The 22,794-nt window shown below is 43.1% G+C and overlaps 1 protein-coding gene across 1 annotated transcript in view; it reads left to right on the top strand.

Annotated features, from left to right (window-relative positions):
- The window catches only part of LOC116067198 (SH3 and multiple ankyrin repeat domains protein 2), a 306,129-nt gene that overhangs the window by 232,202 nt on the left and 51,133 nt on the right, over positions 1-22,794 (top strand). The window contains exons 16-17 of the mRNA XM_031323535.2: positions 7,067-7,149; positions 13,404-13,528. Of these exons, the coding sequence (XP_031179395.1) occupies positions 7,067-7,149; positions 13,404-13,528 (208 nt within the window). The remainder of the gene's footprint in view (positions 1-7,066; positions 7,150-13,403; positions 13,529-22,794) is intronic.

Below are 22,794 nucleotides of genomic sequence, written 5' to 3'. Positions count from 1 at the left end.
ACTCCACCAGCCATCAGTCATGCAGCATAAGAGCTTGGTGATTGTAACCACTGTGCCCTTGAGCCAGACCTCCAAACGCTAATAAAAAGTTTCACTTTGGACAGCAGGAGATGAATGTCCAACATATTCTCACTTCAATTTTGTCAAATACTGACGCTTGGTCAGGACACCTTGGCATCATTTTTCAACAGGCAGGGTAAAACCACTTAGTTAGGGTTAGGAAAAGATCGTGGGTGGGGTTAAAAATGTATGTTTAAGTCAGTGTTTCCAAAACAGGGGTACTTGTACCCCATGTGGTTCTTTTGCAGTTGCCAGGGGGTACGTGGAAAGATTGTAGAGTAGCTCAGCTAATTTAAAAAATAGAAAATATGATTTGATTGGATGACTATATCCACATATCAACATTAAGTCAACTGTAACACAGGAACGCCACATGTTGCAGTTATGCAACGTTAGCAAGCAAGCACAGAAGATTAGCTAAAAGTAATGAATAAATGGCAAAAATAACTAGCTAAAAGTGATGACTAAACAGTTCACATTATTAGCTAAAGGTAATGAAGAAACGGTTTAAATAGCTAAAAATTTAATTAGTTAATTAAAGGTTAAAATAGTTAGCCAACGGTTGAAATAGTTAGCCACCAGTTGAAATAGTTAGCCAACTGTTGAACTAGTTAGTTAACTGTTGAACTAGTTAGCTAACTGTTGAACTAGTTAGCCAACTGTTGAAATAGTTAGCTAACTATTGAAGTAGTTAGCTAACTGTGGAAATAGCAAATAGTTAGCCAACTTTTGAAATAGTTACCTGTTTAAATAGTTAGCCAATTGTTTAAATAGTTAGCTAACTGTTGAACTAGTTAGCCAACTGTTGAAATAGTTAGCTAACTATTGAAGTAGTTAGCTAACTGTGGAAATAGTTAGCAAATAGTTATCCAACTTTTAAAATAGTTAGCTAACTGTTTAAATAGTTAGCCAAATGTTGAAATAGTTAGCCAACTGTTGAAATAGTTAGCCAACTTTTTAAATAGTTAGCCAACTGTTGAAATAGTTAGCTAACTGTTTAAATAGTTAGCCAACTGTTGAACTAACTGTTCAAATAGTTAGCTAATTGTTGAAATAGTTAGCTAAGTAATGGATAAATAGATTGAAACATTCAGCTTCACTCCAAGTAGTAGCCTGGAAACCTAGTAGAATGATTTGCTGATCAAACCAACCTTAAATGAACCCCCAGTTTATGAAATGATTAACAATATCCACTTTTAGATAATGAACATTGTTACATTTGGAACATACATTGGGAATTGATTAAGGGGTATGCAAGTTCACCTGAAAGGGCTGTGCGTAGGGGAGAGCCGGGACGATTGAAACGCGGGACGGATGAAACATTCCAGTTTTCTCCGAGTGCAATGATGATAGACAGACTTCCTTAGGTCAAAACATAGAGCATGTTAACCTCCTTCTATCAGCCAAATATCTTCCTGTTATTTCCTTTTATCACGGAGTTACAGGCGATAAACAAGTTTTGATGGTTGAAAGTAAACTTCATTAGCGGTTACATTTTTTCGATTATTGAGTGTTTTTGATTTAAAGGTTCGACTACGTGCTTATTCAGTAAACTATTTAGTGTTCTCCACAATCCCAGACTTTCATATTGTATGCTTGTTTACATGGAAAGCAAAACAGGTTATAATGGCATATGAAATGACAGGTGTAGGTTGCTAGTGACAAAATATTAGCTTTCAGTGCTATACCATCGCTTTGTAAATTACGTTTAATTCAAAAGTGTTTCAACTGTCCCGGCTCTCCCCTACCTCAAGAAAAAAGGTTAAACCACATTAAGTGACACGCGGGACAAGCACAGGACACGTGCCCCTGTCTCCTGGGTGACAGTCCTGTGTTGTTTGACCCATCCACAACAATGGGCCTACTACTCCATACCATTGTCGCTCTTTATACTATGTTATCTATGTAGCTGCTGCTCTGCCCAATGCGTCCCATACAGACACCAAAGGGTGCCCTGTGCGTCGGTATCTGACATTGAGGGCCACTGACCAAGCGCCAGTTTTTGACAAGTTGGGGGTGAGCGCGGCTTGGAATGTCTGACAAACAATCGACCATTACATTGCATTGCATACAGAAACCTCTCCTCGAGTCTATAAATACATTGCGGCCTCCCACGGTGGAGCCCAGATTGAGGCAGCGTGCTCCCTGGGGTGAGCTTGCACTTCATCCCATTCAGCCTGTCGAACAGCATGTCCCACATTGTGCACGCTCCGCTTTGTTTTGACATAGCAGCCTCAGCCTGTTGTCCCCCTCCCCTCTCATCACTTGTTGAACAAGATGACACCTTCGATAAACTGTCAGGCCCATTTGTGCACGCTGCGGCACGCTGACCTATTGAAGCTGCCACCATGTCAGATTTGGGAGATCAAGGTGTGATTACCAGTGGCTGCCCACTATGGGCCAGAGGGTGTGTGTACGTGTGTGTGTGCGTATGTGTGAGTGTGTTTGTAAGGGAATGCTGGGAGATAACCTTCAGTGTATCAGCAGTGCGGGCCTTCTTCCTCTCTAGACAGATTGCGTTGCTAAGGGAACTGTTGCTAGGATGGCTGTCGCACCTCTCTCTCTCTCCTTTATTCTCCCCTCTCTCTGTCTTTTTCTCTCTCTCTCATCCCACGTGTCTATTCAGTGTAATCCTTGCACCTAATATAAACTGAATGATGCACCCTTACAGCCAACACCTCAGGCTGGAGGAGCAAACTCGGCCTTTAAGTCGCACCTCTCCTCTTCTCAGCTCTGCTTCACGACTCTGATCAGTCTCACCACACGATGGCCCGGCCATGATTACTGCAGGAAATGAGAGATGGAACGTACCATTTTATGTGTATTCCAGAAAACGAAGACCTGCGGGTGAAAACCAATGTCCCTAGTTAACATATTCTGAGCCATGGCGAAGATGTCAGATTAGACATCTTATTGCTGAGTCAAACTTTAAGAGGTTCCCTTTCATTTTGGAGTAATCTTTCTCTCGTAGTAGAGCTTCACCATATGGAGGATTCCTCATATACACAACTGCAGCAGCAGCAGCAACAACAGCGTGAGCTCAACACCCAGGCTTGGAGCCTATTACTGGGACTTAGGAGGGAGCCGGGTGGGTGGGGGGGGCCCTGGAGCCCGTTAACCCAGGGCTGGTGGCCACTTAGGTTGCTTTCACACCTAACTTGTTTGGTCTGTTTAAAATTAACCCTGGAGTGTTTGGTCGGATAGTCCAGTATCAACGCACTATAGCTTTAAATATGTGCTAATTTGCAAACATTTCCGGAACGGAAATGTGAACATTGGATCAAGCCAGGTTCAAAATTCTTGTTTCATTTTGTCGACATATTAGAGTCAAAGGTTATTACAGAGGGGATTTCGGATATCTCTTTTTATCACTCCATAAATCAGAAAATCCTGCCGATAGCCATAAAGAAATTCATTTTCTCCATGTTTTTAGGAATACAATGCTGTATAAATCAGTCTGTTAATGTTATGTGAACAAAGCCCTGTGTGAAAAGCTTCAGATAGGAATGAAAGTGGTGTGTGTAAGTGCTGCTGAAGTGGAGATTTCTGGCTCAGAGTCTGAGAACAAAACCTTTAAAGATATGGATTGTGAAATTGTGACATTTTGAAGACACTACAGGTACATGGGGTAAAATACTTTCCGTCAGGAGCCTGAAGAGCTTGAATAGATGAGCTTTAGATGAAGTGCACCCCTCGTTCCAATTTTATGGCGGCCAGAGCGGAAAAACTGGAACTCACCATTTAAGGATGGGAACAATCCAAAGAAATTGCGTTGGCCTAGCTGTGTGGAGTAAACCACTGACATGTTGAGTTGAGACTCACCAATCTGCCTACTACTAGCCCACTTTATGATTCGGTTGAGGGAGTTTTTGTCCTGCAGGGACAGGCTCCCGAATCAAGACACAAGGGAAAAAGACAACACAGATTCAATAAAGGCTCAATAGAAAAGGGTCAGCATGGTTACATCAATGTAGAAATGGGACAATTTTCTAAGGCAAGACAAACGCTACCCTTTTGCAGACTGCCTCGCAATTCTCACTAAAGTTTAATTTCAGTCAATGACTGTCTCAGTTGTCAACTTACAATCCACAGGCTGGCCATTGATTATTATAGGATCATGGGTGGGAGCATGCGTTCTAAAATCAATAATCATATCTAAGTCTAAAATTTATAAATCTAAATGTTAGGCCTTAAAAAGTCTTAAAGGTGCCCTGCCACACAAAACCGTTTTTACTTGTATTTTTTGAAATATGTTAGGTCCATATGTGTTTGTGTTATGTGGTGAATGTGAAAATGAACTGCTACCTCCTCTGTCAGCTCTAGACACTGAAAAGAAATAAGCGGAGAAATCAGGCCAATTACAGAAGCTGGTCAGTCTGACGAGGTGTTGCCTGAGCTCATTACTATTCATGAGCTCGTCCAGTTGTGCTGGGTAAAGGATGCTGATAGCCAGGCTCTCATTGGCTAACTGTTAGCCAATCAGTGTCAAGCAGCTTAGCTCGTTGAATATTAATGAGAACTGGCACAAATCGAGCTGAGCCTTCCTGCAGGCTTTCTATACCACGCTAGAATGGCTGGAAACAAGGTAACCAAGGCATTTTTTCCACAAAATAATGTTACAGAGTCCATGGTAGAACTTCAGACATTACCACAAAGTAATAAAATACGTGTGGCAGGGCACCTTTAAAGAGCTAATATTATGCTTTTTGGCTTTTTCCCTTACCTTTACTGTGTTCTATATCTTTTTTGTTCATGTTATAGGTTTACAAAGTGAAAAAGCCCAAAGTCCACCCCAAAGGGACTTACCATCTCCAACAGAAAACACTGTTCACTAACTGCTCCAAACAGCTCTATTGTAGTCCAGCCTTTACTTCAGAGACAAACGTGGTCACTTTGGAACACACGTTATAATGCTCACCTAGCTGCTAGCATGGCACGCCCTCATACTCAGCTTCTGACTGGCTAGTATTCCATAGGCACTGTCAGGGCACGCCCTATTACTCTGCTTCTGACTAGCTAGTAGTCCTTACCTAGCTACTGAGCATGTGCGACTCCCAACAAAGATGGAACAGAAGTGAGATGTCTCACTCTGTAGCTAAAACAGAGAGCTCAACACACAGGGTGAAAAGAGGAGCTGCAGCAATGTGCAGTACAACAAATATATGGTGTTTTTTGAAAATTAAACCATGTAAACCTATTCTGGTATAACATCTAAATACAATTATGAACCTGAAAATGAGTATAATATGAACACTTTAAATTAACGTAACGTAATTAATTAAAGTATTGTGTTCTAGGTCTTTACATTTTTTAAACAGGTCTTACCTCTACCTCTTTAAACAGCTCTACTTCTAATGCGCTTTTATTTTTAATTTGTTATTCTTGTAGTTCTTTCTTTCCCTTCTCCAAGTATAATTTCGCTGTATTACAACACATTACAACACTTTTATCGCAGCCAATCAGCTTTCTTGTTATTGGTGCGAGTCTCTTTCGGATTGTACTACAGACATAAAACGGATTTTATTCTTCAGCTATGAGGAAGTGCAAGTTTAGCGATACTTGGCTTGAAAAAACAGAATTTAGAGCTTGTGTACAGAATAAAAAAGTAAGTGTGAGAGGACACAGCCCTGCGGGGAGCCAGTAGAGGAGCAAAGCGACTCATACAAAATGCCATTGTCTTTCACTGTCTGTGATCTTCCGTTAAAAAATCAGGCAAGTTACATAAACACCTAAATGTGTACGTTGGATTTTTTTTTTCTCCCACTAGTCTGAAAGGAGACATGTTATGGAAGCAAAATAGTCCAAAACCTCAAAATTGAAAAATGATGTTTTTGCCTGTAGTGTCTCCCCTTAAAAGAAGGAAATGAGACATAATGTCATATGCATTTCTAGCTGCAGTTGCAGGCTGACTGCACAGCTGACACTTCTGATGTTTAATGGGGAAAGAAACATGGAGGATTTCAGCAGAGTATCAATCAGTTAGGCTATTCGCTACCTCTAAACATTTGTTTAGGCAGGCAAAGCTGACAACTGCCCCGGGTCGACCCCACATTCATTGTGCATCAGCTGGTTTTTGGTTATTTGATTACCAAAATGTTTGCCCCTGTAGCCCACAATCAAATTCAGACATGCAATTTCTAGTTAGCAGACATGTCAGTGAATTTAACTGGCAGAGGACAGACAGCCACAACACTCAAACATCAGTGGGATAATCAATCAATCAGTTAACTAATCAAAAAAGTCTGTAAATTGGACAAATATCATGACAAGGTGACACCCCATCACCCTTTTTCACACACACACACACACACACCCTCCCTACCAGCCAGTCGGTTCTGTAGCTGTGATTGCACATTGCAGAGCACACACAGCACACCTAGACGTCTATTCACACCGATACTCTGCTGCTGCTCCCTCCCTCTCTCTCTCTCGCGCTCTCTCTCCCTCCACCCTCCACCCCACCACCCCGGCGGCGAGCTTCAGCCTTCCTCCCGGCCTCATCATGAGCCATTAGCGGCTATCGCCATCAGCCTGATGTCACTTCTCCTCGACGGCGCAGCACTCCCACACCGCCGCTCGGAACCTCCGCGGGGGTAACCGCGCTGCCGACCCCGCGTTTCCGCGCAGGAGAGGCGGCCGCGGCTGCAGCTGCGTCGGCGGCGGGAAGGAAGTTGCAGGGAAGGGAAGGGAGGCGCTTCTCTTTCGTCGTTGTCTCCCTTTTTTTTCTTTTTCTTTTTTTGGTCTCGTCTCTCGTTTGGAGATGCTGTCGCCGGGCTGTCGGGGCCGCTGTCATACCGTTTGATAGAGATAGAGGCCGGCCAGAGGAGGAGGAGGCGGAGGGGGAGGCAGCGGTTGTGGTGGGGTGGGGTCGGGGTTGCCCTGCCCTGCCCTGGCCGGACTAGCTCTCCTCCAGCAGCATGAACCTCCACTCGGGCAGGGCGTCCGTGGCCATGCTGCGGATGATGGGCTGTGCTAACGGTCGCTCTGCTCGGCATCTCCTCAACAGTGACTGCGTGGTGGACGAGAAGACGGTGGTGCTCCAGAAAAAGGAGAATGAGGGATTTGGCTTCGTCCTGCGAGGGGCAAAAGGTAGGAACAATTTACTGACTTTTTGTGTGCTTTTTAGTAGGCTATGTGTTTCTTTCTGTCTGTCTCCCAAAATAAACATTAAACTCTTGTAACACAACCAGCCAAGATTCCCATGTTCACATTCATGCAAAATGTGCTCTGGTGCAATTTTTTGTGTGCAGTTTGGCTCATCTTAGAATCAGTCTTGGAGGTTTATTAGCCTATGTGTGACACACACACACACACACACACACACACACACACACACACACACTCCCACCCTTACAACAAGAGCATGCAAAAACATGCAAATAAGTTATAAAAAATACATTTGAAAGCAACTTTATTGTGACCTTCCCTGGAGCCCTGTGCACAAACTCTAAGTCAACACACACACACACACACACACACACACACACACACACACACACACACACAGAGTGTAGTTGTGATGGCATGTGTTGTTGTCGAGGATGCAGCTGACTGTGAACCCACCCAAACTTGCCCACATTTTTATATTAATGTGTTTTGTAAATCGTTTTACCCGCCTTTCAGGGCTGACATAAACATCTGTAATATGACATCACTAGTTAATCCAGAAGAGGTCCTTTTCTTTCGGATTATGTTTGGCGTGTATACCTGCCTTGTAATGCCCCCCATCATCCTGAGTTGTTGTGATATCCAGGCAGTTTGATATATTTCACCAGGCCGTGAGATTGGCTCTAAAAATAGCCAGTTTGAGCTGCTGCATCGGTTTCTGTGACGAGTCTCGCCATGTCATAATCCACGTTGCGTTCCACAACCGTGCAGTGCTGTCGGATTGGTCTACGCTGTGGTTAGTGTCGAGAAGTAAATTTACTATTTTTATGTTCCGTTTTTTTATGACATGCAGAGAGAGAAAGAAGGGGTGGTGGAGACGGAGAGAGAGAGGGGGGAAAAAGGGATTTGCCTTGAAAAACAAGAGGAATGTTCTAGTCATTCTGACACACTCTGCTATCACCCCGGGGGACTGACCCAGCCGAGCTTATCCCGAACGGGGGTGAACACACAAACATGCACTGATGCTCGGGCTGTCACATGAGCTTACATCCTCTTTTTGCTCTCTGCGTTTTTCCGCCGTTTCGTCCCTCTCCGTCCTTCCATCTCTCTCTCTCTCTCTCTCTCTCCCCCTTTCCCCCTTCTCCGTCTACATCTCTGTGACACGCGCAGGCAGACACCTAAAGAAACGTAGTCATCATAATGTAAATACCCCCACGAAAAAGCCTCGTACTTGCTCGCGGACTGTCTTCCAGTAGGAGGATGAGTTATAGGAAGTGTCACTTGTCACCACTGGTTTCTCCCAGCCGCAATATTTTCTAACCTTCCCCAGAGCAAGAGAGGGAGGCTGGGTTGAAACCATGTGTGGGGGAGAAAAGGAGCGATCGTTCAGTACAGCCTGGATGGTTAACTGTTGTTGAAAACTTAAGACTAGGGCGGCACGATATATAGTTTGTTTTTATCGTCATCGCGATGTCAAGGGGCGCAATAAACACCTTGCCAGGGTTTCTGCGGGGTCTTAAAAAGTCTAACATTTCGGGGCGACCTCTAGCTCACCCAGTAGAGCGTGCGCCCCATGTAGGCTGAGTCCTTTGCAGCGGCCCGGACCTGCGGCCCTTTGCTGCGTGTCATCCCCCATCTCCCTCCCACCTTTCCTGTCTGTCCACTGTCACTCTGAAATAAAGGGAAAAAGTGATGGTTCTAGGTCTTAAATAATTTTTAACAGATCTTAATTGTCCTACGTCCATGCACAACGCGTTCTCATGATATGATATCATGAGAAATACATACGAAAATGTATGCACACCATAGGCGTATGATATCCTACGAAATAAGGAGACCGCCGGCTGGTCACGTGACGCCGGCTGGCTAGGAGCTCCATTACGGCGAGCGGCAGTTGCTAGTTGTTTAAGTCGCTACGGAGCTTCGTGACACCAGCTACAGACCTCCGGCTACAGACCTCAGCGGTAGTTGTTGGTTCAGTTACCCGAAAATAGGTGATTTGAGCTGGGTACAAAGCACCGCGAGCTGCTGGTCATTTCAACGGTTAAATTTAGTCCACAAAATAGAAAGTAGCATAATAACGAAAGTTAAGATTAGGCACCAAAACACTCTAAAGAACACGCATTTCTTGGGTGAAAGGCTTTAGTTTTTCCCCGGGAAGTGAACTCCGCTCTCTGGCTTGAAAGTCCTGTATGTTAATGCCCACCCGTCCCCCCCCCGACCTCCTCCACGCGGTAGGGCTGGGAGATATGAAATCAAATATCTCGATTTTCTTGACCAAATGCAATATCGACATCAAACCTTGATGTCGATATTGCAACGATATTGTAGGATTGACAATTGGTACTTTAACAAAATGTTATTTACACAATGAGATTTTTGATAAATAATCATCAGAAATGTTGATTTAATGAGTAAAGGCAAATAATAGAACAGCTAGAACAGTCTGCTAAGTACAGAAAAACTTTACTCTAATGCAGCCACACTTAGTATATTACGATTTTACGATATCCAAAATCTTAGACAATATCTAGTCTCTTATCACGATATCGATATAATATCGATATATTGCCCAGCTCTGCTACGCGGCCAGCCGCGTTCTTATAAAGCGGCCGTCAGTGTAGTGAATACAGAAAAAACTTGGAATGCTTACGAATAACAGTGCTTAACTTTTCGTAGCTTTTTGAACGAATGGTTCATGAGAACAGGCTGCCATGCAACGCTACCTCTAATGCTCTTGTTTAATTTGTTCTGTGGTGTTGTAGTTCTTTCTGTCACAAGTCCAAATATAATTTCGCAGTGTTTCGACTACAAATGAGACCGACATGCAACTTATATCGCAGCCAATCAGCTTTCGTGTTATTGGTGCGAGTCTCTTTCAGATTTTACCACAGATATTAAACAGATTTTATTCCTCAGCTGTGGGGAAGTGCAAGTTTAGCGATACTTGGCTTGAAAAAACAGAATTTGGGGCTCCGTTGATGTTGTGATAAAGGTCTTAAATTTCATTCATTATGGTCTTAAAACAGTCTTAAATTTGACTTGGTGAAACCTGCAGAAACCCTGAGCGCGAAAAGCTGCGACATAACGCGAAAACTGCACTTTAAAATGTTAACTGTCATTCTATTTTTATTGCTGCCTTTTATATTCAATTCAATTTTCACTTTGTTCAATAAAACAATGTTGGAAATGATTTCCTTTCATTTGTTTTAAATTCAACAAACACTTTGTTGTATAGAATATACAAAGAATAGAAATGTAATATCGTTAGCGCGATATTCAACAACATCATTGCATATTTTCCTCATATCGTGCAGCCCCGCTTAACATATTAAAAGGCAACTGCAACATTATATGAGATCAGTAAGACAAATACAGTTTTGTTGTGCATGTGCATACAAACATGTTTGTTTTATGCGTGGTGGTTTGAAGTGTTCTTCAGATCAATAACACTGTTTTCCATTGTGCCTTCCAGCATGAATAATCCTATATATCTTTTTGTCTCTATTACTCTCGTCACCTTTCATCTAATCTGTTTAGACAACAGGGCTAATATCGAACCTCAATGCTGTTAAAGTAACTAAAATGTATCCCGAGAACAGCATGTACGGAGCGCTGGCATTCAAATGCTTTTGGAAAACTCGTTCACTTATTCTTTCTTTAGACAAATCCTCATTTTGTATATTTAAAACTGTATATGTGTTGAGACAAAACACTGCATATATAGCCTGGATGTCAGCTGAACTTAGCCCCGCCCACAACATTTGAGGTCGGGAAGTTCGGTCTGGACTTGATCCGTTGTGGAGCAACTATGCTCCAACCAGAGCTGTTCGGACCAATCAAATTGTCAGGACGGGCTTTATACGATGATAAAAGAAGATCAACAGTAACGTAATCAACCACGTCACCAAAGAGCGCTTGGGTTGGATTCATTTACAACAAAGATGGCTGGCGCTGGAGAATTGAGATGTGTAGATTCTACCATCACGTCTGTTATAGAAGATATCGACAGCGCATTAAGTTTAAAAGAGGAACAGAGAACCGCGATCAAGGCATTTGTCGATCGGAACAGATGTTTTTGCCATCCTTACTACGGGATTCGGCAACGTCACATACGCCGTTGCTCTGATTGGTTGTAGGTCTATCCGTTGCTCTGATTGGTTGTAGGTCTATCTGTTGCTCTGATTGGTTGTAGGTCTATCCGTTGCTCTGATTGGTTGTAGGTCTGTCCGTTGCTCTGATTGGTTGTAGGTCTATCCAATTGAGTGCAGAGGCATTTTCTTTCCTCATTTTCACGTCCCATAATCACAGCCCAATGGAGCAGTATTAGACTCATATTCTGACTAGAATCTGAGTATGACCACGTCAGGCTACTGCATATACACCTGCAGTCAGAATGTGACCCTGTAAAGCTGAACTGTCCTGACATTTGCTTCATCGTCAAATCCTACACTCATTGTGTCTTGTAGGGGTGGGGGCGAAAATTGCGATATTTTCCATGGCAATACTGCATCGATACACAGGTGCCAAATATCGATCTTTTGTTACATAAACTGCACGTGAGAATTTAACTTTTTGGTCCTAGAATAATAGAAAATTGAAGTGAGATGAACAAACAGAGAAATTTATCTTTTTAGATAAAACAGATGTTGAGAAAGTTTTCCTTTGGGGACATCATTTGAAGTTGGAAAGAACGGTATTAAATTGCAATATATCGCCGGATCTCGCAATATGTTTAAAATCGCAATAATATCGTGACTAGGGCTGGGTACTGCCACTGGTTTCCTGATTCGATTGGATTCCGATTCACAGGGTCCCAATTTGTTTTCCGATTCAATTCAATAACAATGTTTATTTGGGATTTTTACATAATTTCACAATATTTTGCGGCGGCACTGTGGCTCCGTCCGGCGCTTAGCACCGCCCAAGACAATTGTGATTGGTTGAAAGAAATGCCAGTAAACCAGAGTACGTTTTTTTCTACCATCCCAGAATGCTGTGTGGACTAGCCAGACCCTCCTCTGCAGCGCTGTGGAGGAAGGTCTGGCAATGCGGGACTTGTGGTTCCCAAACTGGAGGGGTGGGGCCCAGAGTTATAACAAGGGGGGCTTGGCGAGGCTAAATATAAATAAATGATGCATGGTTCCGCTGCACTGCTTGTAGAGTCTGGACAAGTTGGTGAAAGGACTGACAGGTAAACGTAAAGCAGACAAAGAATATACACCACATTCACAACTGCCAAAACAAAGACAAGAAGATACGTAGTGGTGACTACAATTCGATCTAAAGAGGCTGATTCAACTGCCAATCTTTCAGTCGAATGGACGACTATCCCTTCGCAGAGAAACGGCTAATTTGGGCTCATCCCTTTCTTTCTCTCCCGTCTCTTCGCGGAAAAACAGCTGCTTTCGGCGCATTGTGTGTTCTGTCTGTATGTCTCCGCTGCGTTCCAATACTAGCAAGGGGGGTGGGCTTGAAAATATGTTTATCCATAAAAGGTGCGCCTTGCAGAAAAGTTTTGGGAACCAGTCTTCTTGTTCGGTTCAGTTCGGTCACTTTATTATCCCAAATGGGAATTGTGATCTGCAAAACACATTCAAACATCAACATCAATAAACAAGACAACAATACAAAGACATGAAGTACAAAAATGTTTCCTGTACGTAATTTATACAAAAGAATTTTACACCACAGGAGGAGCAATCGGTAACACTTTACTTGAAAGTATCTACATAATAGTGACATAACACTGTCATGAACACATGAACCCTAACCCTAACTCTAACTCTTAACTATAACCTGTCATGACAAAAAACGAAAGACACGTAGAAGAAGCGTAATGTCATAAACGTTTATGACTTGTTTATAATGTTTATGACACGTTCATGACAGCGTCATGTCACTCTTATGTAGATCCCTTCAAGTAAAGTGTAACCGAGCAATCTCTTAAAAATTCTACATTACGTGTGCATTTTGAGCCGAGTTATTGCATATAGAACAAAGGAGTTTTTACCCCAAACCCATTCATATGATACAGGCAGAGATCGATTCTGGATTTTTTCGAATTGATTTCGGATCACTGAAACGAAAGAACCCAGCCCTAATCTTGACTTAAGTTTCGTGATAATATGGTATCGTGGGGCCTCGGTTGATTCCCACCCCTAGTGTCTTGTACAATAGGTATTCTTTGCCTTCTCTATAACCCTTTTCCGCCTCTGTCCTCCCTCGCTGTGCAGCGGATACGCCCATCGAGGAGTTCACCCCCACGCCGGCCTTCCCCGCCCTGCAGTACCTGGAGTCTGTGGACGAGGGAGGAGTGGCATGGCAGGCGGGACTCCGGACCGGCGACTTCCTCATCGAGGTAAGAGCTGCTCCGTTTCCCAATCTGTTTTTGTTCAACCTGCATATCGTCGCTGTCGGGCAGACACCTCGCATGTCCAAATGTCAGCATTTTAAATTAGTGTTTTCATAAAATCAGTGCTATTCAATGCTCACCCTGTACGTCTGTCCAAGGGTGTAACTTTGGGTTCAACATTGGGGGGGTGTTGAGATCTTCATTGAACATCAAACAATACATTTTCTGCATTTTGGTGATTTTTTCTGCAACAATTTGTGCCTTTTCTGCATCTGTTATGGTGCAAATGTCTTTATTTACGTAAAGGTAATTATAATAGGTTTTTGGGGTGGGTGGCACTGGCCAGTTTGGATTATTGGGGGGGTTGTAACCCCCACATCCCCCATGTAAATTACGCCTATGCGTCTGCCTGTGGGTTTTACAAACATTGCAATCGCCTCGTCTTTAGGCATTTTTTGATCTGACTTTTTGGAAGGAAAATAGCTCAATATAATCCAGAAAGTGAAGAGAAGGCAGCACGTGTTAAGGAGGACAAAGAACTCTCATTTCACTTATTTAATTAGGCTCACATCACAATAAATGAACGCTGGCGAAACGCAGAAACTAAATTTATTGTGATGTGAGCCTAATTAAATAAGTGAAATGAGAGTTCTTTGTCCTCCTTAACTTTGGAACTTGAGATGTGTTACCTTCGCCTCACTTTTTGGAACATATCTATTGGATTTTGAGTTCAGCACTCCACCGACAATCTCCATTGTTGAAGCGAAACCTTCTTTTCAAATTAGCTCAATGTCATGTTTTCAAATGAGCCTTTTTTTCATTTCCTGAAAAGGTTTTCGCACATACAAGGTTTTCGCTAAATGCAATTACAGGTTTGCAGAACCTGGTCCGGCTTGGTCAGGCAAATGATGAAGCCTCAGGTTTTTTAGCTTTTGCAAGAACTTAAAGAAAAGTGTCGGCTTGGTTTATGGTTTCAGTCGTCGGCGTTGGATTCTGGTGTCTGGTTGGTGATCTTGGATCCCTGAGCTCTCGGAGTTATTCTGGATAACGGAGTCAGCTGTAACATAGCATGCACATTAGCTGTAACTTGCTACTTTGGCATGTTAAGTCTACATTTACATTGCTATGTTTTGGTTTAAAAACCAATTATCTTTTGCTACGTTCACACTTTGCATTCGCCCCGCTCTGGCGTTTCCCCCCTCTCATTCCCCCTGCTCTGGTGTTTCCCCCTTCTCATTCCCCCTGCTCTGGCGTTTCCCCCCTCTCATTCCCCCTGCTCTGGCTTTTCCCCCTCTCATTCCCCCTGCTCTGGCGTTTCCCCCTCTCATTCCCCCTGCTCTGACGTTTCCCCCTTCTCATTCCCCCTGCTCTGGCGTTTCCCCCTCTCATTCCCCCTGCTCTGGCGTTTCCCCCTCTCATTCCCCCTGCTCTGGTGTTTCTACCTCTCATCCCCCCCAAGTACGTTTACACACACAAGGAATTTGTCCTGGTGCTGTAGGTGCATGTCACATTAAAGCAACACGCACAGACACACCGAGTCGCCATATGCGGCGCCATCACAACTCTCTCTTAACTCTCGCAGGGACAGATACAGCATGACATGAGGAGAAGAGAGGGGAAAAAAAGCAACTCTCAGACTATCCTCATAAAGATAAGAACAGTGTGGGAACAGGAAAAAACACCTCAGCACGTAAGCACACAAACAGTACATTTGCACTGCAGCACATAACATAACATAACATAACTTAACATAAATGTACAGTTGCACATTTAGCGGCGAAGGCATGGGACTGGGGAGAGGGTAGGATGGGGGAGTTTGGCCTGCTGAGAAACGTACAGCCCGGCAACCCCACTAGTGTCCCAGTCCTCAGAATGTTATAGCACAACACAGCATGTTGCCGTGGTGACACCCTTGAACAGTCCAGAACCGATACGACAATCAGCAGGCAGTGGGGAAGACGGGGGAGGAACCAAGAGAGTCTCACTTGCAGAGCCCCTACAGGGTGACTGTTTGTTTCAAGATACGGCCTTGGCAAGGCCGTTCAGGATAAGGGAGCTGAAAGATTAAATTTGTTTGGTCTACACGAATGGCTGCTCTAATTTAAACATTCATTCTATTGTCCAACTGTTCAGCTGTTCAACTGGTCATTTCCTCATGATGGTATCCAAGCCGCGGGTCATTAATTCAATTCAATTCAATTCAATTTTATTTATAGTATCAAATCATAACAAGAGTTATCTCGAGACACTTTACAGATAGAGTAGGTCTAGACCAAACTCTGTAGTTTACGAAGCCCCAACTATTACAGTGGTTGCCTCAAGAGCAAGCATTAGCAGTAGCTATTGCGACAGTGGCGAGGAAAAACTCCCTTTTTTGTTAGGAAGAAACCTCGGACAGACCCAGACTCTTGGTAGGCGGTGTCTGACGGCACCAGTTGGGGGAGTGGTGAATGGTGGCAATAATAGTCATAATAAAGATAGTGAAACAGTGATCACAATGGTAGTCGTAGTAGTTCATGTCATAGTAGGGTACAGCAGGGCGTTACGGGGTGTAGTGTGGCACAGCAGCCTGGGTGGACGCGGTTGGACGCAGTCGGACACTGCGGGGAATCGCAGAGCGTAGCAGGGTGTAGTAAGTCCATAGCGTCAGCTGCAACCAGGATCCTGGTGTAGGTGCCACCCAATTCCAAGGCGATGTTCTGGGTGACCATGTTGTATTCCATCACGCGATTAATAGTCCCAGTTTGCGAACTGATCGCTTTCTCAACAGCTTCAGTCAGGCCAGGCAGCTTCCTTGGGCTTTGGACAGCTACCAAAGTCTTTTCAATTTTACGATAAACCAGAGCGAAGCATCCTCCAATCAGCAGCAGTCCAGTTATCATGGTTCCAAATAGGTAGATATCCTCAACGTCCTCCACGGAAAGAGCAGAGAGACACACGACACGCCATTTCTCCCAGCCGTCCATCGTATACCCCGCAGCAAACGTCCCGTCAGGACATGCTGGCTCACCCGAACCAGTGCTCCTCCTCGAGAATACAGTGTCAATTGCGTTGAGAGACCAGTTAATCAATTCCATGATTTTGGGTATTTGTAGAGCCTTGCAGGGAGAGTCTCTAAAAAGTTAACAACAGACAACACGAGACAGTTGTATGTTCATGTGTCCACTTGGAGTTTTAGTCCAAATGTCTGCATCAGTAAGCAAAGTGTTGGGTTGTATGTGCTGAGTTTAGCCAATGTTCTTGGAGGTTTCTGTGTGCTTGTTAAAGACATTGTGAGAACAACACAATGCTAACGTACATCTGAACAAGACCTCCCTTTGTTTGAAACTGTTTTTGGAGACCTTTACTGTCAGAATTAATAGGAATTAATTGAATGCTGCCACTTCTGATTGGGACAGTGACTGGTGGATGAAAGAAGGCATGTTGAAGTGTGCAGACTGTACTCGTGGGATGATTGGAACTCGCTGTTCATTGCGTCGTCTGTTCGTTGAAATGCGCATGGAAGTAACATAGCTGTTTTATAAAACTGCTGTTGCCATAGCGCCAGTGTAAGTCCTTACCTGTGCAGTGCATTGTACTGTAGTATAGGCCATTGCGCAGTTGTAAACAAAAACCTCCAGTAGATTTCCTGTTGTGGTGTATGTGAATGACATCATGTGACAGGAAGTTAACAAAGGTCCAGGCTGTTGCCTAGCAATGGAATTCCATTGAAAAGGTCTATACTAGAGCTGCACAGATTAATCGATTAGTTGCCAACTTTTAATTTAATCGATGAATCGGTTTGAGTCAAAATTTTCTGATGTCAGTTTGTTAAATGTGAATGTGTATTTCTAATGCCAGGCTGCTGTGTCTGAAAGTATAGTAGTCATTTGTGTGTGTGTGTGTGTGTGTGTGTGTGTGTGTGTGTGTGTGTGTGTGTGTGTGCGTGCGTGTGCGTGTGTGCGCGTGTGTGCTTGCGTGTGTGGGTGTGTGTGTGTGATGCAAAGCAGTTTGGTTAATACCACTGATGAATTAGATGTGTGTTTGAATTAAAGAGGCACGCTTTTGTTTAATTAACAATCAAGTGGTGTCACATTTCATCTGTTGATTCAGTTGTTTAGGTTATTAGACTGTATTATGTTCAGCACCAGGAGCTGTCCACAGTATGACCTAATAAACAGCCAGATATGTGATGCTGAACAGGAGCAGTGTCCGTTTGTTCTCCACATCAAGGTATTGATTATTGCTTATATAATAGATCCATAGATCCCTTAGATATAATGGGAAATAGCCCGCATATCTCCAAATCTTGGATAGTGTGTGTGTGTGTGTGTGTGTTGGGTGCACGGCAGAAACAAAGATCTAAGAAAACCAAATTTCTGGCACTCACCAGCTATGTTTCCATCCACTAGTCAATTAAATTAACTGAAGTTCGCTAAAACAACATTTATGTGAATAAAGCCGGTGAAAGTGTGTTTCCATCCAACGGCTTTAAAGCAATTAAAAACCTGTGCATAATGACAGATCAAGCTATGATAAGAAAACAACGACGCAACAAAACATCGCTATGATGATGCAGGTGCAGTAGGTAAGCCTTCTAAAACTAACTTTCTGTCATATTTGCTGAAACTGACCCTATGTTCCAGTAGAACTACATGAACGACCTACAGCCTGTAGAGTAATTTGCAAAAATCCACCGCTCCCTGTTCAGATGCACCAATCAGGGCCGGGGGGGGGTGTCTAACTGCGTGTCAATCACTGAATATGCACACACATTCATTCTCCCTTGTGGGGGGAGGGGCTTAGGAGACCGTTTTGGGCTTTAGCAGAAAGGGGGGGGAGGGACTGAGAAGTTGTCGAATCAAATTTTTTGGCTAAGTCCTGGATCTTCACAATCCTACCTACAGCACCTTTAATACTAGACGTCAGCGGCGGCGGACCGTGGTTTGTGAACGATAGCGCTCCAAACAGTTGAACGTAAATTAAATTTAAAAAGTCTCTCGTCTCGTCATTTGTCCACTTCTATCTGTCTTTGTTGACACCCGCCGTGTCTGCAAAGAAAGCTGAAATACGTGGCTGAAATAACTTTCTTCTTCGTTTTATTTACATATATTTACATAGCGAGTTGCAACCATAAAATGACCCAAAGCGTAATTCATTACTATTCATCATAAGGCTCATTTGTCTGTGCAAACATCATGTTGGTGTTACCAGCTCCACCCATGGCTGAAGAGGCTTATACAGGGAGACCTGGTTTGGGGGTTGCTGGTGTGTATTTTACTTGCAGGACGTCTCACTGACATGCTCCAGAATAATTGTGCATCAAGTGTTGGAAGAAAATGGTTAGGTGCTGTAGAATTAGGGTTGGGCGTCGAGAACCGATTCCTACTTGGAATCGGTTCAAAAATTACGATTCCAGTGGAATCGTTTCTTTATTGGAATAGTTTGGAGGATTTGGTTTCAAATCTGATCATGGGTTCCAAATTTAACATGCGCAAGTTATGGTTTCCGTAGCGGCCAGGCGCTTGTTGTGTTGCAGCCTTGGAGCACAGTAAGCGGCGCTCTAGAGTGACTTTACTTTACGTTGAAAAAGCTGTAAAACTGCAAACCACCATTGAATCAAAATACAACTTTCCTCTTATTTGTGAAAATAGTCACGTGACCCGTTTCAACTCCACCCCTCAAAGAATCAGAATCGAGAATCAGTAAGACCCGGAATCGAAAGGAAGAATCGGAATTGGAATCAGAATTGTTAAAATCCAAATGATGCCCAACCCTATGTAGAATAGATTGTAGATTTCAGTCAGTGTTGTACCCTCGCATATTACAAATCATATCACAGCTGCCGAGAAACAAAACAGAGTCAGAGGAAAGGCACATTGTCTATTTTGAGCTTTCCTGTATGACTCCATAACGACTGTGTGTGTGTGTGTGTGTGTGTGTGTGTGTGTGTGTGTGTGTGTGTGTGTGTGTGAGCAGCTCAACACTGGGGATGGGTTTATTTTCTGTTTCTGCTAAATGGAGCATCAAATGAGGAGAAAAAACTGTATCTATGTCTGCAGCTCTCCCTCTGTATGATTTCAGCTCGCTCACTCCTCATCTCCCGTTTGTTTTATCGCAAATTTCTATTGACCCCCCACCCCCCACCCCCCACCCCCCTTTAATCATTCCATCAGTCTGCTTCCGTCTGAAAGCCAGAACCGCAGATGTATCCCTAACGAACATGTTTACAAAAATGTCGGACATATTCACAGCTGCACAGCCTCTGGCTAGTTAGTCGTATTCCTTAACGAGAGTGAGCCAAATATCACCACACTGGTTTTTATTTATAATGCAGTTTCTGTGAAAATATTTATTGAGAAATCCATATGGAACAGTAGAGTATAGAGCAGGGCTTTTCAAAGTCCGGACCAAGGTCCGCATCCAGACCCAACGACAAGGCAGTCCGGACCCGGCCCATAAACCTCTTGTTATGAATACAATTTGTATTGATCAATACATTGTTAGTGAAGTTGAATACACAGTAGTGGTACGCAGTAGTGGTACCAGGTACCAGATTCCAGGTAGTGGTATCGGTACAAAAGTTGAGCAGGGAAACTTGAATGTGTGTTGCTTAAAAGTTATAAATAAGTTGATTCACTAGAGCTGGGCGATATGGAAAACAAATCAAATATCACGGTATTTTTGACAAAATTCCTCAATGTCGATATCGTGGCGATATTGTAGTGTGTAGTGTGACTATTGGTGCTTTCACAAAATATTAACAATGAGTTTTGATAAATAATCACCAATAATGTGGATACAATGACTAAGTGGGTAAAGGCAAACAATAGAACAGTTACAACAGTCTGGTGAGTTCCGAAAATGACATCACTTTAATGTAATGCAGCCTTTAAAATCAGGAAAAGACAACTTGTGTCATATCACGATATTACAATATCCAAAATTGAAGACGATATGTAGTCTCATATATCAATGTCGATATAATTATTGATATATTTCCCTGCCCTGTGATTCACTTTTTTTGTCCAAAAAAAAAATTCAGATGCGGACCTTAGAGTATAACGTTTGAGTAGCCCTGGTATAGAGGATCATTGCGGTGGTTAGACGTGCAACTCCAACTGAAAAAAACGCAGCGTACACTAGGGCTGCACGATAATATCTGGCTTATTGGCTGTCGGCATCATGGTTTTTTGGAGCCAGAAGTGACCATATTTTGACGAGAGGGCGAGGGCTGGGGAGGATGACGCGGCATAGCCAGTATTGGTTAATGGTTACAATGGCGCTGTGCTAAGCTAAACGCTAAAGGGGGAAAGTTGCAGATTTTCAATCCGTCTGAAGCGAGTCGTCTCGCCACGTCTGCTATTTTTACAGTCAAGTGTTTTAACAGTGCAGGCTGATGCCTTTGTTATCATCCTGCCATTTATTCAATGTACCTGGCCATGGTTCTGTGTGTATATGTGTGTGTGTGTGTGTGTGCGTGTGCTTAAACTTCTGTTTTTGCATCCGCAAGAGTGCACATCTGCCCTGTTTTCTTTTTAATGTACATTAGCAGAACATATTTATATTTTATATTTGCATGATTCAGGGCTTGGCTGGACATCAATCTTTCATTGCCTCTTACAGCTTGGCACGAGGACGCACAGATGCATTTTGTGCAGCCGTACACCAGCACTCGAATCATTTGCCTAAATGTGTTTAAGTGGGTGCTTGTCGGAGTCCCCCATCAATAACGGCGGCGCTTCAGCGGGCTGCGCTTCATATCTATAAAACAGATTCTTTACTTTGAGAAAGTGAGACGAGGGAACGAGGGGAGGCATCCGCTGAAACGTGTGACGGAGGAAAAGGACTCACTGTTGCAGCGGTGGAAGAAGTATTCAGATCCTTAAGTAAAAGTACTAAGACCACACTGTGAAAATACTCTGTTACAAGTAAGAGTCCTGCATTGAAAATGTTACTACTTACTAAAGTATGTAAGTATCATCAGGAAAATGAACTTAAAGTATTAAAAGTAAAAGTACTCGATGCTGAACTCTCCTCCCATTGTAGAAAGTGTAAAGGATCCAACTAGTTGTGTGTTTAATGTTCTAATCATCTCAGCTGGACTTGTAGTCCGTTATATTGTTGGCTAGTTTACTTTATAATAAAACATCAGATTTTATAAACTACATGTGTTCTGTGTGCATAAATCTTAATGTGTAAAGTAACTAGTAACTAAAGCTGTAACAGATGAATGTAGTGGAGTAAAAAGTACAATATTTCTCTCTGAAATGTAGCGGAGTAGAAGTAGAAAGTGGCCTGAAAAGAAAAGACTCAAGTAAAGTACAAGTACCTCAACATTTGGACAGAAGTACAGTACTGGAGTAAATGACCTTAGTAACATTCCACCAATGCACTGTTGATATGGTGATCACCTGTTTGCTGCACGTGAAAGGCCAAAAGCCAGGAGGTCAGATGTAGAGCCCGACTGATAAGGCCGATATCGATACAAATATTTGGTGATTTAAAAATCCGATATTCCGATATATCGGCCGATACATATTTTTTAAAAAAAATCCAGAAACATTAGTTATTTGTAGTTATTTATGAGTCCTCACTAAAATAATATGATACTGCATTTAAAAATAAACGTGTTTGTTTTATTGTCACAACAGAACAGAGGATATCAGAATATATTAAAGTTCTGATAAATAAAATGTATAAAAATACAAACTTAAGTTATAAAACTTAAAGGGTTAAACACCAGTGTAGCCAACAGGGAGGTTGTAGAGCGCCCTCTGGTGGACAAACTATGTAACGCCAACACTCAGAACATGGTTGAAGGGGGTTTCGTCCGTTTTTATTTTATTTTTTAAATATTCATTTATCGGCCATTATAAATGCAGATACCAATAGTTTGGAAAATGCCTAATATCAGCCGATAATATCAGCCCGCTGATATATCGGTCGGGCTCTAGTCAGATGTGATTCATTCCTCTCCTGTGGTAGACAGGGTAACGCTCGGCCAGCAGACTGTAGCAGAGTTCTGCCCCGTGGCCACAGTAGGTGGCCTGGTCGCTCATCATAATTGGGCACTGTCCTTTGGGATCGTCCCAACGCTGATGAATAAGCCGATGGCCGAGTGCATCATAGTATGAACCTGAAAAGAGCATAATATGGGCTAATTTTCTCTGCCTTCCTGGTTCACATTACACAATGTAGGGCTGGGCAATGTTTGATATAAAATATAGATATTCATTCATTCAACCTTTGTTTATCCTTCGAGAGATCATTGAGGGGCGACCCTCATCTTC

This window comes from Sander lucioperca, chromosome 3 (genome assembly GCF_008315115.2).
Source record: "Sander lucioperca isolate FBNREF2018 chromosome 3, SLUC_FBN_1.2, whole genome shotgun sequence".
Lineage (NCBI taxonomy): Eukaryota > Metazoa > Chordata > Actinopteri > Perciformes > Percidae > Sander > Sander lucioperca.
The sequence above is the reverse complement of the archived record's forward strand: the minus strand, read 5'-3'. Positions and strand labels throughout refer to the sequence as shown.